The sequence below is a fragment of the Protopterus annectens genome, chromosome 1.part0 (assembly GCF_019279795.1).
Source record: "Protopterus annectens isolate FY-2018-M chromosome 1.part0, PAN1.0, whole genome shotgun sequence".
In the NCBI taxonomy this organism is placed as follows: Eukaryota; Metazoa; Chordata; order Ceratodontiformes; family Protopteridae; genus Protopterus; species Protopterus annectens.
In genome coordinates, this window is record NC_056725.1 from 1,331,910,840 (window position 1) to 1,331,925,082 (window position 14,243).

The 14,243-nt window shown below is 36.6% G+C and overlaps 1 protein-coding gene across 2 annotated transcripts in view; it reads right to left on the reverse strand.

The window, feature by feature from the left end:
- Positions 1–14,243, reverse strand: part of LOC122797960 (interleukin-3 receptor class 2 subunit beta-like) — an 836,628-nt gene that overhangs the window by 84,094 nt on the left and 738,291 nt on the right. For both annotated transcript variants that reach the window (XM_044066494.1, XM_044066503.1), the window contains one exon: positions 12,565–12,658. In XM_044066494.1, the coding sequence (XP_043922429.1) occupies positions 12,565–12,658 (94 nt within the window). The remainder of the gene's footprint in view (positions 1–12,564; positions 12,659–14,243) is intronic.

Sequence of the window (14,243 nt, forward strand, 5' to 3'; positions counted from 1 at the left end):
TCATGCTACTACCTACCATCATATTGCTATTGACTTCTCCATTAACTGTGTTCCATTTTTTGTACCATGAGAGATGTTCCCCAATGTTTTTGCCCCTCTGATATCTAAATTGACATCAATCTCCTAGACACAGATCAAAAAATTAATTTGATTTTAGTATTTGCCAATGTTGATCCAATATTTCCCTGATTTTAAAAGCGTTGGTACCATAAGTAATGATAAACCTAACATTTGAAGACCCAGCTTCCAAAACCTTATCTCTAATCCAAACACATTCAACAAATCATCCCTTTTAATGTTAGAAGCTCTATTCCTAGCCTATCTAACTAAGGTGGCATCATCACCTGTTTTTATAAACCTATTTTCCATTTTAATTGCATCTGACCGGAACTCATCCTGATTACTACAAATATGCCTTAGATGCAAAAATTGTGCTTTTGGAATATTTACAACCGTATGCCTTGGATGGCAACTACTAGCCTCTAACAGGACATTTTTTGTGAATGGTTTCCTATATAAATTCATGGCCACCATGCCATCAATCAGTTCAGTAACATTTCTGTCCAAGAAATCTATAGTGAACAAATCAAGTCTTCCTATAAATTGAAGGACAAACCCATTAGAATTCAAATAACTAACAAAACATCTCCATTGATCAATATTACCTGCCCAAATACACCAGCAATCATCCAAAAACCTCCTCCACATGATCAATTCCCTCGTAAATGGGTTAAAATCATCATAAATAAGGCCCTGTTCAAAATACCCCCTGAAGAGGTCAGCATAAATACAGCAAAATTCATACCCATGGCTGTCCCTTTGATCTGTAAATGACAGTCCTTCCCAAAATAAAACACATTACATTCTAGGATGAACCTAATAAGCCCCAACAAAAATTCAATATTTTCCATTGAATATAGACCTGATCTATCTAGCCAGTACCTAGCTGCTGCAAGACCCCCTTCATGGGCTATACACGTATAAAGAGACTGTACATCAAGGGTGCAGAGAAAAAAATATTTGGGATCTGTACCTCATCCATAAGTTGAAGAAAGTCCATAGAATCTCTTAAACATCCTCTGATAAGTCCTAGTAAAGGTTTCAATGTATTCTATAAATACATAGATAGTGGTTCAGTTAAATAACCCTGTTCCAATGCTATAGTCTTCCAGGTGGGTTTATCACTGTCTTAAGTATTTTTGGTAACATATAAAACCTTTGCTGCTTAGGGTCATCCACCATCAACTGAATTGCTAACATTTCTGAAATCAAACCTTTAGTATTTGCTTCCAAAAGGAACCCATCTAGTAATTTTTTTAAATCTAAAGTAGGACCTCATGGCAACCTGAAATAAGATTTACTATCACTAAGTTGTCTCCTAACTTCAGTTTCATAGCCAGAAGAGTCCCATAATACCACAGCCCCACCTTTATCCACTTTGGTCTCAACCAACTCCTCACTATTTGTTTATTATTATTTTATTTGTCATTTGTTAACCGAGTTACTCCAGCTGAGCCAAAGGCCCATTTTCAGTGGAGACCTGAGGAGAAAAGTTCCATAAAAAAAAACAAGAGATTAACATGCATACACAAGAATATTACCATAGTTATATCATACATTCCAAAGCAATAATTCCATAGTTATAGCATTGCACAGATTTACATTAAGAGAGGGTTACAATAAAAGTATATACAAAATAAAAAGCTGAGTGATCATTAGATGAGATTTTTTAGAAAAAAATAGACTTTGGTTCATACTAGTATGTCATAATATTACAGAAAACAGAACTAGATTACTAATAAAAACATGATAGCTTTGCTATTAAGAAAAAGCTAGAGCTAGAGAGACACGATAGTGTTGCTATTAATGAGTATAAGTAGAAGAAGGCTCTAAGAATTAGAGTAAAGTGACGTAAAGAAAGGTGTCGGGGGTCTAAATAGAGTCCTGGCAATGGCAGGAGCTAGAAGAAGGCAGTTTTTAAGTTTAATTCTGAAGTAATCTGTACAGTTGATGTTGTGAATATTTGATGGGAGATTGTTCCAGGCTTGGGACACTGTGCTTTTATAAAGGAGTTTGCCAAGTTTTTTGTTGGTTTTATAAATATTAAGAAGGTGTTGATCAGAGCTGAGTAGAGTTTGAGAGGGGGGTGTAGAGTGATATGAGAGAGGAGAGGAAAGGACAGGCTGAGGGTTGGTTTATTAAGGTGTGAGTGAGCTGTAGCTGGTAAAGAAGAAGTTGGGGGGGACTCAAGCCATTGAAGCTGTTTTAAAGCAAAGCACTGATGGGATTTGTATGGTTGACTGATGGCAAATCGAGGTATGTTGTTATAAGTTTGTTCCAGCTTGGTTACTAAGGTAGTCTGTAGAAATGTGAGTATAGGAGAGGCATAAAAAATACAGGGTAGGAGGAAAACCTGCGCCAGAGTGGGTTTGGAGTTAGAGGCTAGGAATTTTTTGTTTCTATAGAGAAGACCCATTTTTTTGATTTGTCTTTTTAATAGAGTGTTGTATATGGAGGTCGAATTTTAATTGGTCATCAATTAGAATACCCAGAGGTTTAGTGTGAGAATCAGCTTTAATAAGGTTGTTGTCATGTGAAGAGATGGTAAAGGTGGTTTTACTGTGGGAGAGGGATTTAGGAGAGAAAAAGTAGGAGTTTGTTTTTTGCGGGGTTTAGGATGAGCTGGTTGTCAGTTATCCATTTTTTGATGTTGTGAAATGTGCTTTGAGTGATATAGTGGAGTTGAGAGATTTCATCAAAGCAGGAGATAAAGGTAGAGTTGTCTGCATATTGAATCAGGGATGAGGTGGTACAGACAGAGTGGAGGTTTTTGGTGAAGATGTTGAAAAGAAGAGGTCCTATAATAGAGCCCTTGTGGGACACCAGTCTGGATAGGTAAGAAAGGGGAGTATGCAGAAAGCCATCTGACTGACTGCAACCTGTTGGAAAGGTAGTAAGAGAACCAGAGAATAGCCAAGGAGGAGAGGTTCAGGTCAACTAGTTTAGTTAGTAGTTTAGAATGTGAGATGGTATCAAAAGCTTTTGAGAGGTCAAGGAAAAGACATGACACCAGTAGGTTTTTATCTCTGGCCTCTGCAACAGTATGGATGAAAGACAGAAGGGCAGTTAATGTGCTATGATCTGGTCTAAAGTCACGTTGAGTAGCAGTCAGAAGGTTATTGTTAATTAGTTAAGAAGCTGTTTGTGAATGCATTTTTCGAGAATTTTAGAGAGTGGTGAAAGAATGGCTATGGGTCTATAATTTGATGGATCGGTGGAGTTACTGCCTTTGTGTAATGGAATGGTGCAAAAAGATTTCCAAATGTCAGAGACAGTAAATTCTTGGAATGACCTATTTACAAGTATAGAGACAGGGTAGGTATCGATTGAGCTGCAAGTTTAAGATACAGGGGTGGGAGGTTATCTGCAGAGGGGGAGCATGGTTTTGGTTTAAGTAGAGGAGATGTTATGTAATTAGTGGACACAGGGATTAGAGAAAAGGGGGGTGTTGGTACTGTTGGGAGAGGTGTGTGGAAGTGATTTGCTTTGGTCTGTGCAAGTCAGTTTGTGAATAGATTCAATGAAATAAGGATTTAGTAGGGTGGCGATTTCTTGAAGAGTATTGTTTGGATAGGGGGTTTGGGATGGTGGGTCTTCCAGGGTGTAGGATCTTGTTAATGGTGCACCAGAATTTGTTAGAGTTAGAGTTGTGGGTGAATGGGCCTCATAGTAGAATTCTTTCTTGTTATTGTTAATATGCTTTTTTGTGAGATTTCCAAGCTCTAAGCAATATAAATTGTAAGCTCATTACTACTCAATCTACTCAAAGCCTGTTTCTCTACCTCATTTAAATTATTACCATAGTTTATAAATATAGCACTTTGATTAACATGCAAATCTCGTAGTATTTGTTCTTCAAATAGTTTGACCTTAGGATGATGTTGTGCTTGAAAAGTCATTTTTTTTTAACCCTAAACAATTTTGTGGACATAAATGTTGCTAAACTGACTGATGTCACAGTGGCAATGAATTTATAGAGGAAGCCATTCTCAAAAAGTTTCCTGTTAGAGGCTAGTAGTTCCCATCCAAAGCATACAGTTGTGAATATTCCAAAAGCAACATTTTTGCATCTAAGGCATATTTGTACTGATCAGGATGAGTTTCGATCAGAAGCAATTAAAATGGATAATAATGTTTATAAAAAGGGGTTATGATACCATCTTAGTTAGACAGGCTAGGAATATAACTTCTAACACTAAAAGGGATGATTTGTTGAATGTTTGGCCTAGAGATAAGGTTTTGGAAGCTGGGTCATCATATGTTAGGTTTATCAGTACTTATGGTACCAACACTTTTAAAAATCAGGGAAATATTGGATCAACATTGGCAAATATTAAAATCTGATGAATTTTTTGATCAGTGCCTGGGAGATTGATGCCAGTTTGGATATCAGAAGGGCAAAAACATTGGGGAACATCTCTCATGGTACAAAAAATGGAACACAGTTAATAGGGAGCTCAATAGCAGTATGATGGTAGGTAGTAGCGTGACATCTTATTACATGCAATACAGAGTGAGTTATTTATATGGCTGTCTGCCAGTGCAGGGCTTTTTATGCGGGTCAAACTTCTAGGGTATTTAAAAGTAGAATTGCAGTGCATAAGTGATATAAATTGTAAACTTCCTAGAGGTGCATTGTATAAGCATATGCTGGTACATGCTTCAGCTCATTTTATTTTTGTAGAATTAGATAGTATAAGGGGTACAGGACTGTCAAACTCTTTTAGACATTAGTTATTAGTTCATAAGGAAAAATTATGGACTATAATGTATAAGCCTGGTTTAAATAAGTATCAATTTAAATTATTTATTAAAATGTATACTAAAGTGGAAACTTCATTGATTTTCCCATAATATATTTATAACTATATTAATATGTATTTATGCGTTTTTGCTCATTTAATGTCTACTTGAGTACAGTTTTACAGCTGTTTTATTAGTAGGGTCTGTTGCTTTAATTTGAAGGATATTTAAACCTGAGAGAGGTGCATCTCTGTATTGCAGTGATGACGCTCTATGTGAAACCGGTCTGCTGTTTAACTCGGATTGTTATCTGAAGCCGTTTTTCTCTATTTGGATTATTTTGGATTATTTTTCCTATTAAAGTGATGTTTTGCTGAATTCACTCTGTTTTGAGTGCTGGATTTTTCTAGTGAGTGACTATATATATATATATATATATATATATATATATATATATATATATAAACACTTTCTTTAGTGCTAATTCAGTTGGCAGAAGCATGCTTAAATAATGAAGTAAGTATCGTGATTGCAATCATTACAATGCAGGTACAAACCCTTTTGAATGGTAAGAGAACAAACGGACATTAAAAATTAATTTTGAAATTAACATGATAGATTAACAAAAAGAAAGGTCTGGCATAACATCATGTACTGCAGTGTATTTCAGCATTTTGATTTTATAATGCCAGCAATTAAAAAATGGTACATGAAGTTTAAAAAAATAAATAACATTCAGACAGAAAAAAAACAAACATATGTTCATCAAGCTAATTGCAATATAAATATGACAGCTAAATATGCCTACATAACACCAATACTGTGTTGAAGCAGTCACCTGAAATAGACAAGAAATGAAATATAAAAAAATAATAAAATAAGACACCAGCCTACCTCAATTCTGATACCATGTCAGAGAAATCCCAAAATAATTAATTATACTCAGTAACACAAGAAAGTAGCCAGATACAATAAATGGAAAAAATATGAGCCAAGACATCACTGGCCCCTATAAATAGTTTAATATAAAGAAAGCAGAAAGCATGATAGTATATGTTAATAAAGTGCATACGGCGAATATGCCAATGCATTGGTGTAAGTATTTAGCTTGCCACAGTAAAATGGAAAAGTTATTATTTAAATCTGGAGCATATAGTGACCCTAAATTGACCATCCACAGCTTTCCCTGTCATTCAACATCCTATCCCACTCTGATTCAATAATATTTGACAATATCAATTTGTCTAAGCCAACAAACAAAAAAAAAGCTGCTGGATATACAAAGGAATGTTTTTAAAAAGCACAGTACTCATGTTTGTACATTAAATCACTCAAATGTAGTTTTATGCTTTGCTTGAATTTTGTGGTATTTGTCCAACATACAACATAGTACATGCAAAAATAGTCATGTAAACCTCCACCTCAAAGTCACAAGTAATAAATTCCTTAATCTCAGAACTCTTAACTGATGTAAAAAACTTAATATAGGATATATATTTGCAGAAAAAGTATTTATCATGTGGTACAGCACTCCTTGGCTTATCAGCAGCATTTACCTCATGGTACAATGCACCTTGGCTTATCAGTAGCATTTACCTCATGGTACAATGCACCTTGGCTTATCAGTAGCATTTACCTCATGGTACAATGCACCTTGGCTTATCAGTAGCAGTAACTGTGTTACCGTGCACCTTAGCTTATCAGCAGCATTAAACACTTGGTACAGTGCCCCTTGGCTTATCACTAACATTAGCCATGTGGTACAGTGCACATTGGCTAATCAGTAGCATTAACCATGTGGTACAGTGCGCCTTGAATTATCAGTAGCATTAAACATGTGGTACAGTGTACTTTAAGTTATCAGTGGCATTAACCATGTGGTACAATGCACCTTAATGTATCAGTAGCATTAACTGTGTGGTACAGTGTGCCTTGGCTTATTAGTAGCATTAACCATGTGGTACAATGTGCCTTGAATTATCAGTAGCATTAACCATGTGGTACAGTGTACTTTAACTTATCAGTTGCATTAACCGTGTGGTACAATGCACCTTAACTTATCAGTAGCATTAACCGTGTGATACAGTGTGCCTTGAATTATTAGTAGCATTAACCATGTGGTACAGTGTACTTTAACTTATCAGTAGCATTAACCATGTGGTACAGTGTGCCTTGATTTATCAGTAGCATTAACCATGTGGTACAGTGCGCCTTGAATTATCAGTAGCATTAACCACGTGGTACGGTGTACTTTAATTTATCAGTTGCATTAACTGTGTGGTACAATGCACCTTAACTTATCAGTAGCATTAACCGTGTGATACAGTGTGCCTTGAATTATTAGTAGCATTAACCATGTGGTACAGTGTACCTTGACTTATTAGTAGCAATAGTAAGATTCTGATTATTTGAAAATGGTTTCTTAAAGTGAGAACAGCTCTGAAACAAATTTTATTTTTATCCCTCTTATATGCAAAATTATATGCTTTAGGAACCCAGCTGCCAAGAAGTGTATAATTATGAAGTAAGTACCAACATTTATTGACTATCTGTTAAACATTAAACGTATTGGAGCCAAATACCATAACTGATCTAATTTTGTTTGTTTGTCTCCTTACCTCCCTAGTTAACAATGTTATAAACAAGTAGTTCCTGCCTAGAGCATCTGGTTGTACATTCAATGGCTTTCTTGACTAAAGTCAGATGATATCTTTCCTGTACAGATCAGGACTTAAGATCCAACCTCTCTTTTTTGAAATCATTAGTACCACTGTATACTTTCTTAGTCCTAATAAATGTTGAATATGGGAGAGTCTTAATAATATGTTTAGGATGACAGCTGATGCCCGTTAACAAGGCATTTTTAGTAAATATCTTAACAGTAAATGGATTCCTGTATGATATCATCTAAAAATGTAATGACAGTCATGGCCAAAATGTGGGTAGTGAAAAGATAACAAGAAACTGTAACGCCAATACTATAATTATTGCTATTCAGATGTGATGAAGATCCATTTCATATCAGACAGTAGTCATCCAAACAGTTTCTCCATGTACACACAACAAAGAAAGAAATTTTGTACACCGTCAAAAAGAATTTGTTTCTCAAAATATACCACAAATAAATCAGCATATGTGGGTGCAAATGCAGCATCCAAGACTATGCCAGACAGTTGATGGTAGCATTCTCTTTGAAAGTAAAATACATTATATTCAGAACCACCTCTAGTAGTTTTAAAATAAATTTATTTAATTCAAAGGTACAGAGATCTGCTAGCTCTAAAAACAAGAATTAACTTCAAGCACCTCCACCCAAGGAACTCTAATATATAATGAATTTACACCGAGCATACAAAGAAATTCAATATTTTATACAACTCATGAAATGAATAAATGCATTAGTATCGTGAACACTGAAGGGTACATGTGTATATAATGGCTTTAAAATAATTTCCAAGTATTGTGCTAGGAGTTCAGTGCTGGTTGAATGCAAGCATATTTGTTTATTTACTTTGGCTGTTTTTGTTGGCCCAAAAAGTCTGACTGGGCAAAGTCCCTTTTCAATGGAAGCCCAGGGAGAAAAGCTCCAACAACAATTTACAGTTTTCAAAAACATGATTAGTACAAAAGAGAAAATTAGTACACAATAAGAAATAATGCACATGAGTATTTTAACTAGAATATATACACAAACTAACTGCATTATATTAAAAACAAGTGAAGAGTAATGTATAGAACATACAGTATGTAAGGAAGTGTTTGAGCATATCACACAAATATGTTATATATTATGTTTGTTCAGTTATAATAGATGAGGGTGGCTTAGACTACATAGTTAATAGTATTTCACGTTGAAGACTTAATGGTTACAGTTCTGGGAAAGGAAAAGAAAGAGCATGCATTTTTAATAAAAAAGTGATGTTTTCACTAAAAGGAGAAAGAGTTGAAAAGAGAGATATTATAGGAAATGTATAGAAGAGTTATGGCAGATAGGTAGAGCAGTCACAGCATAGGAGATGTGTAAGTTGCATAGTGGGCAGTGTTGGCCTGTGTGGGTATAATGGATTTATTAACTTGTCGAGGAGCACAAACAGATCCAGTTGCTGTAAATGTTGTTTGAGTAGGGTTTTGTAATGCAGGAGATTCTCTGTCTGTTTTATGTGAGCTGAAATTGCCATATTTGAATTTCACTTATTCATATCAGCATTCAATATGATTCTTTTTTCTCTGATTGTTTTCTTAATTACATGTACCAATTGTTTTCATTTATTGGTATTGCTAAGTCTACAGGCGGTATTCATAGTCATTTGCACAAATGCGATAGAGGTATTCCTGATGCTTAAAATTGAGTGTAGTAAAGCTACGATTTATAGAGGCATTTTATGCTAATGCACAAGGCCTAAAAAAATAATGAGATGCAAATGAGAAGTGTTGCAATGTGCAATATGCAAATGAGGCAGTTTTGCAATTTATAGTCCAACATCCCTGTGTTTTGTACATTTGATATTGGAGTTGCAATCAGCGATCTTGCTTACCCAAGTAGGGACAAGCACTTCCCTTATACACAATTGAATTATTTGCAGTAGCCCCTTCACTAGTTTGTATTATGTATGCAAAAACACTAAAATGACAAAATAAATGATTTTTCCCAGCAATCACTTCAGCAGTCTGACCATGTATGAACAAGCATTTCCCTGACACACAAATGAACTACTTGGGTGATAGTTCTATCATTACCAACAACCCCTTCGGTAACATTTCCTGGTACGCACAAGCACTGAAATGAAGCATTCACCCAACTGACTCCTCAGTAATATGTCCAGATATGCACAAGCACTGAACTGAAGCATTCACCCAACTGACCCTTTCATTAATATCTTCAGGTATGCACAAGCGTCAAACTAAAACATTTACCCAAGTGAATCTTCCAGTAAAAATGTCCAGGTATGCTAAAGCACCATCACATCTCCGTACTCGAATGAAAAATGGTTACTTTCTGGTGTAACTTCAGGGTGATTTACACACTTTCTATGCACGAGATCACTATAGATTCATGTCTATGAATCAAAACTCATGCACATATGTGTAAACCCCCCTTAATAGCATAGCAACTGTCCGCCTGTCAGATATGCATAAATAATTTTATGCATTTCTGATAGGGGGCGTGTTCAGAAAAAAGTCATCTGCATTTCTATAGTCATCCTAACAAACCTGGATTTGCATAACATCGTAATGTCACTCTTTGTGGATCACCACTATGAATATGCAAATCCCTGGACTATGAATACTGCCCTACATGTCTGAAATACATATATGAGTATACTGTATGCCTTTACACCAGACTTTCTCTTTGCTATATCTATCATGTTTGTTTGCAATGCTTATTTTAATATCTGTTTGTTATGTTGCCATTTAATAGTATTCACTTCTATATTTTGATGACGGCAAGTCTGTGATATTTAGCACAATATTTAAAAGTGCTCTTGGTAACTGCTAATTAGCAATGAACAGGACAATTTATGGTGAAATCATGCTCTTCATGTTTGTAACTCAAGTACCATTAATGAAGGTTTAACTTGTTTATAATGCTGGATTCTGTGTACTAGTTGCATTTTCTGTTTTGTGCACATTTGGGATTGCATGCAATGGCTATACACATACACACACACATGTGTGTGTGTGTGTGTGTGTGTGTGTGTGTGTGTGTGTGTGTGTGTGTGTGTGTGTGTGTGTGTGTGTGTGTGTGTTGAGGTGAAAACAGTAGTGGAATAATCAACCATAAGAAACTGACATTTCAGATGCTCAGGTAAGAGCTGCCCTCTCCAAAGCAAAAAACACAGCATCAATGGGACCAGACGGTGTCCCGGGCTGCGTCCTACATGAACTCCAAGAAGAGCTAAACCCAAACATAAAACTACTGTTCAATCTCAGCCTTACTACAGGATATGTGCCCAAAGAGTAGCATACAGCAACAGTGGTCCCTCTCCATAAAGGTGGTGCCTCAACGGATCCTGGAAACTATCACCCCATAAGCCTGACTAGCTTGGTCTGCAAAGCTATGGAAAGGATCATCATGGACCTCATAAATAAAAATATTGGGGACCTACAGACACTGGATCCTACCCAGTTCGGCTTTGTTAAGGGCAGATCCTGCCTCTTAAACCTGGTTGATTTCTTTGAAACAGTCACCAAGGCCATTGACGAGGGGAAGGTGGTCCACACAGCCTACCTGGACCTCACAAAAGCCTTCGATACAATACCCCACTCGGGCATTATAGATAAGCTCACCAGCTTAAATATAAACCCCTATGTCACTAGATGGATTGCAAACTGGCTCAAGGACAGAACCCACATGGTTAGAATTGCTGGAGCCATGTCAGACTCCAAACCAGTTACAAGTGGTGTCCCACAAGGCTCAGTCCTGGGACCTCTCTTGTTCGGTATATATTTCTCGGAGGTACAGGCCAACACGAAGGACTGTGGCTGACCAAGTTCACAGATGACTGCAAACTGGGCGCCATAATCGACTCTCCAGCCGACACAAGCATCCTCCAAAAGGGCCTCATAGAAACAGACAACTGGTGCCAGAGCCATGGCCTCAAGCTAAATGCCAAAAAGTGTATAGTCATCCCCTTTGGCAAAAACAAAGTGCCCACAAATTACCACATAGGTGGTAATCCATTAAGTACAGAAGAAGTAATTAGGGACCTGGGGACCCAAGTTGATAGCAATCTCTCATTTGACAGCCACGTGGCCAAAGTGGTTAGAAAAACATTTTATATAGCCCACCTAATCATGAAGGGATTCACATCTAGATCAGGGGAGGTCATCGTGCCTCTTTACTCATCCCTCATCAGGCCCATAATTGAGTACAATGCCCCTTTTGGGATGTACCTTACCAGACACCTGCAGCAACTGGAAAGACCCCAAAAGTACCTCACCAAGAGGATCAAAGGGCTCAAACAGATGCCATATGCTGCCCGGTTAAAGAAACTCCAGCTCTACTCAGTGGCATACCGCCTGTTCAGAGGCGATCTGTGCCTGATGTACAAAGCCATGTCCAACCCGGAATTAATGGACATGCTGCACCTCAGAAAATCCAAATCCCATCGAGCTACACACTCGAGGGACTTGAACTTTAGCACTGAAATAAATAGGACATGCTGGAGGGACAGATTCATAACCCAGAGGCTCCCTTCACTCTGGAATAAAATCCCAGTCCAGGTTAGGCAGAGCAAGAGGAATCTTGATGAGTGGATGGGAGATCGTAGGTTTACCCCGGGTATCACTTCTGTGTCACTGTTAGACAGAGGCACAGTATACTAACCTCGAAAAAGGGCATAGCAAAATAAATTTAAAATGGGTGGCGAAAGCCAAACACATTCTGGCTAGGCTTATAAATGCCCTAGGGCAGACAGCCTAGTATGAACCTATGAACCTATAGTAGCATAAGAAAACAGATGGGGGAATAAATAGAAAAAGGTGAGTTATACAAAGCCTTTGGGAAACCTATAGAGCTAGGTTGCGCACTCTAATACCAGTTAACAAATGCTGAAAAAAAAAAACACCTTCACCATGGGAGTTCAAGAAACTAAAATGAAACATGGCACAGTAGTGATATGGAAAAAAAATAAAATCAAAGTGACACAAACAATAACAATATGAATCCAGAGTAGTGACACTGAACTTACTGGGACAGTTTTTAAAAAAGAAAGTAGACTCACTTATAACCAGTCAATTTTATGTCTCAACACAACTTACCTTTTTAGCTGTTTGTACCCATAGAAATAAATAAGCGATATTATTATGGCAGCAGTAGGCACAAAAATCCATGCCAGCAATGAAAGTTCAAATTCTGAAATGAAAATTAAAGGGAAAGTAAACATTCAAGCTGCTTTCCTCTGTGTTCACCTATCAGATTAATACACTCAGAATGATCTGTGATAATGAAACTGGTTTTATTGTCTTGTTTTTTAGCATTGTGTGTTTACTAATCCATATTGTACTATTTTACACACACACAAGCAAAACAGTTTCATAGGTGATGATTAGACTAATGACCACAAGGAGCTTATTAAACCTTGCTATGCTTTGCTGAAGAATTGAAGATCTGCAAAATAGATCACTGATGAAGTACTGTGTGTAATAAAAAAGACCTGGGTAATAGCCCTAAAATCAATAAGGCTTATCAATGTGCAGAGGTGATATCCATAGACAGCAGAATGCTGAGTTACATAGTTAGGGAGACTGATTAAACAGACAGATTGTTCAGTTTTGAAAACTACAAAACGAAAAAAATAGCACAGAGCAGAGCCACAAAAATGCTGAGAGAAGTGAGAGTTGGAGATCAAGGGAAAGTGTTTCAGAAATAGCATAGCATTCCAAAGGATGCAGTACAAATGTAAAATATGTATTTATGTATTTGAATTCATTAACCAGGGTAGAACACTTATCACAAAAGAAAATGAAGACTGATTTAGAACGGGTAATGAATAATGGTGTAAAAGGATAGCAATACCAGCAGACTTCTGGAAGGAAACGTAAGGGTGATACAGAGACATATTTATTCATTGAAATGGTTATGAACTCTTTCCCTTCCTTAACTGCAAAGGTGAGCAACACAGAATACAGTATGGAGTTCAGATTACAGTGGCCTAGATGATGGAATAAATCAGGTTATAGAGGAGGGCAACTATTTAGCTAACTAACTGCACCATTTAAATATATTTTTAATATTGATAGATTTATTTGTCACATTGAAAATGTAATATAGTGCACAGTCTGTGCTTTCTTTGATTCCTGTAACTTTTCAGTTGTTGTTGCATTTGTAAAGAATGAGTTCTGTGCATTTTTCGACAGATATTTCTACAGATGATAGAACAACAAAATGTCAGTATGTGAATGAGTGTCACCTGAGACATTTATTTTACCTTTAAAAATTACTTAAAATATTTAGCATTTTTCTCCTTGTTACTTAAGAAATCAGGCAAAAAAACCTTCACCAGTACACGGTTATCTCATTAACACATTTATTTATTATTTATTTACTGCCATTTGTTTACTGGGATAGTTCACTGGGCCATTCACTGCCCACTTTCAGTGGAGGCCCAGAGAGAAAAGCTCCTAAAAAGAAAACACAGAATTAGCAATAAGAAACTTTACATAAATAACATTTTACAAAATTAACTATATAGAATTTACATGAAACATATATGCAAAGGCAGACATTAGCTGCTAGCTCAAGCATTATTACACAAGATATAACATTTTACAGAAAACTGAACTATGGACATTTTCATGACAGTAATTGCAAGGCAGACTGACATAAGCATTTTGTGTGAGCAGAATAAATGCAAACTCAGAGATACAGAAACGTTAAATGAAGAGAGAAGAAGGGTATATTGTGGTAGTGTAGTTATGGTAGTTATGGACACTTACTT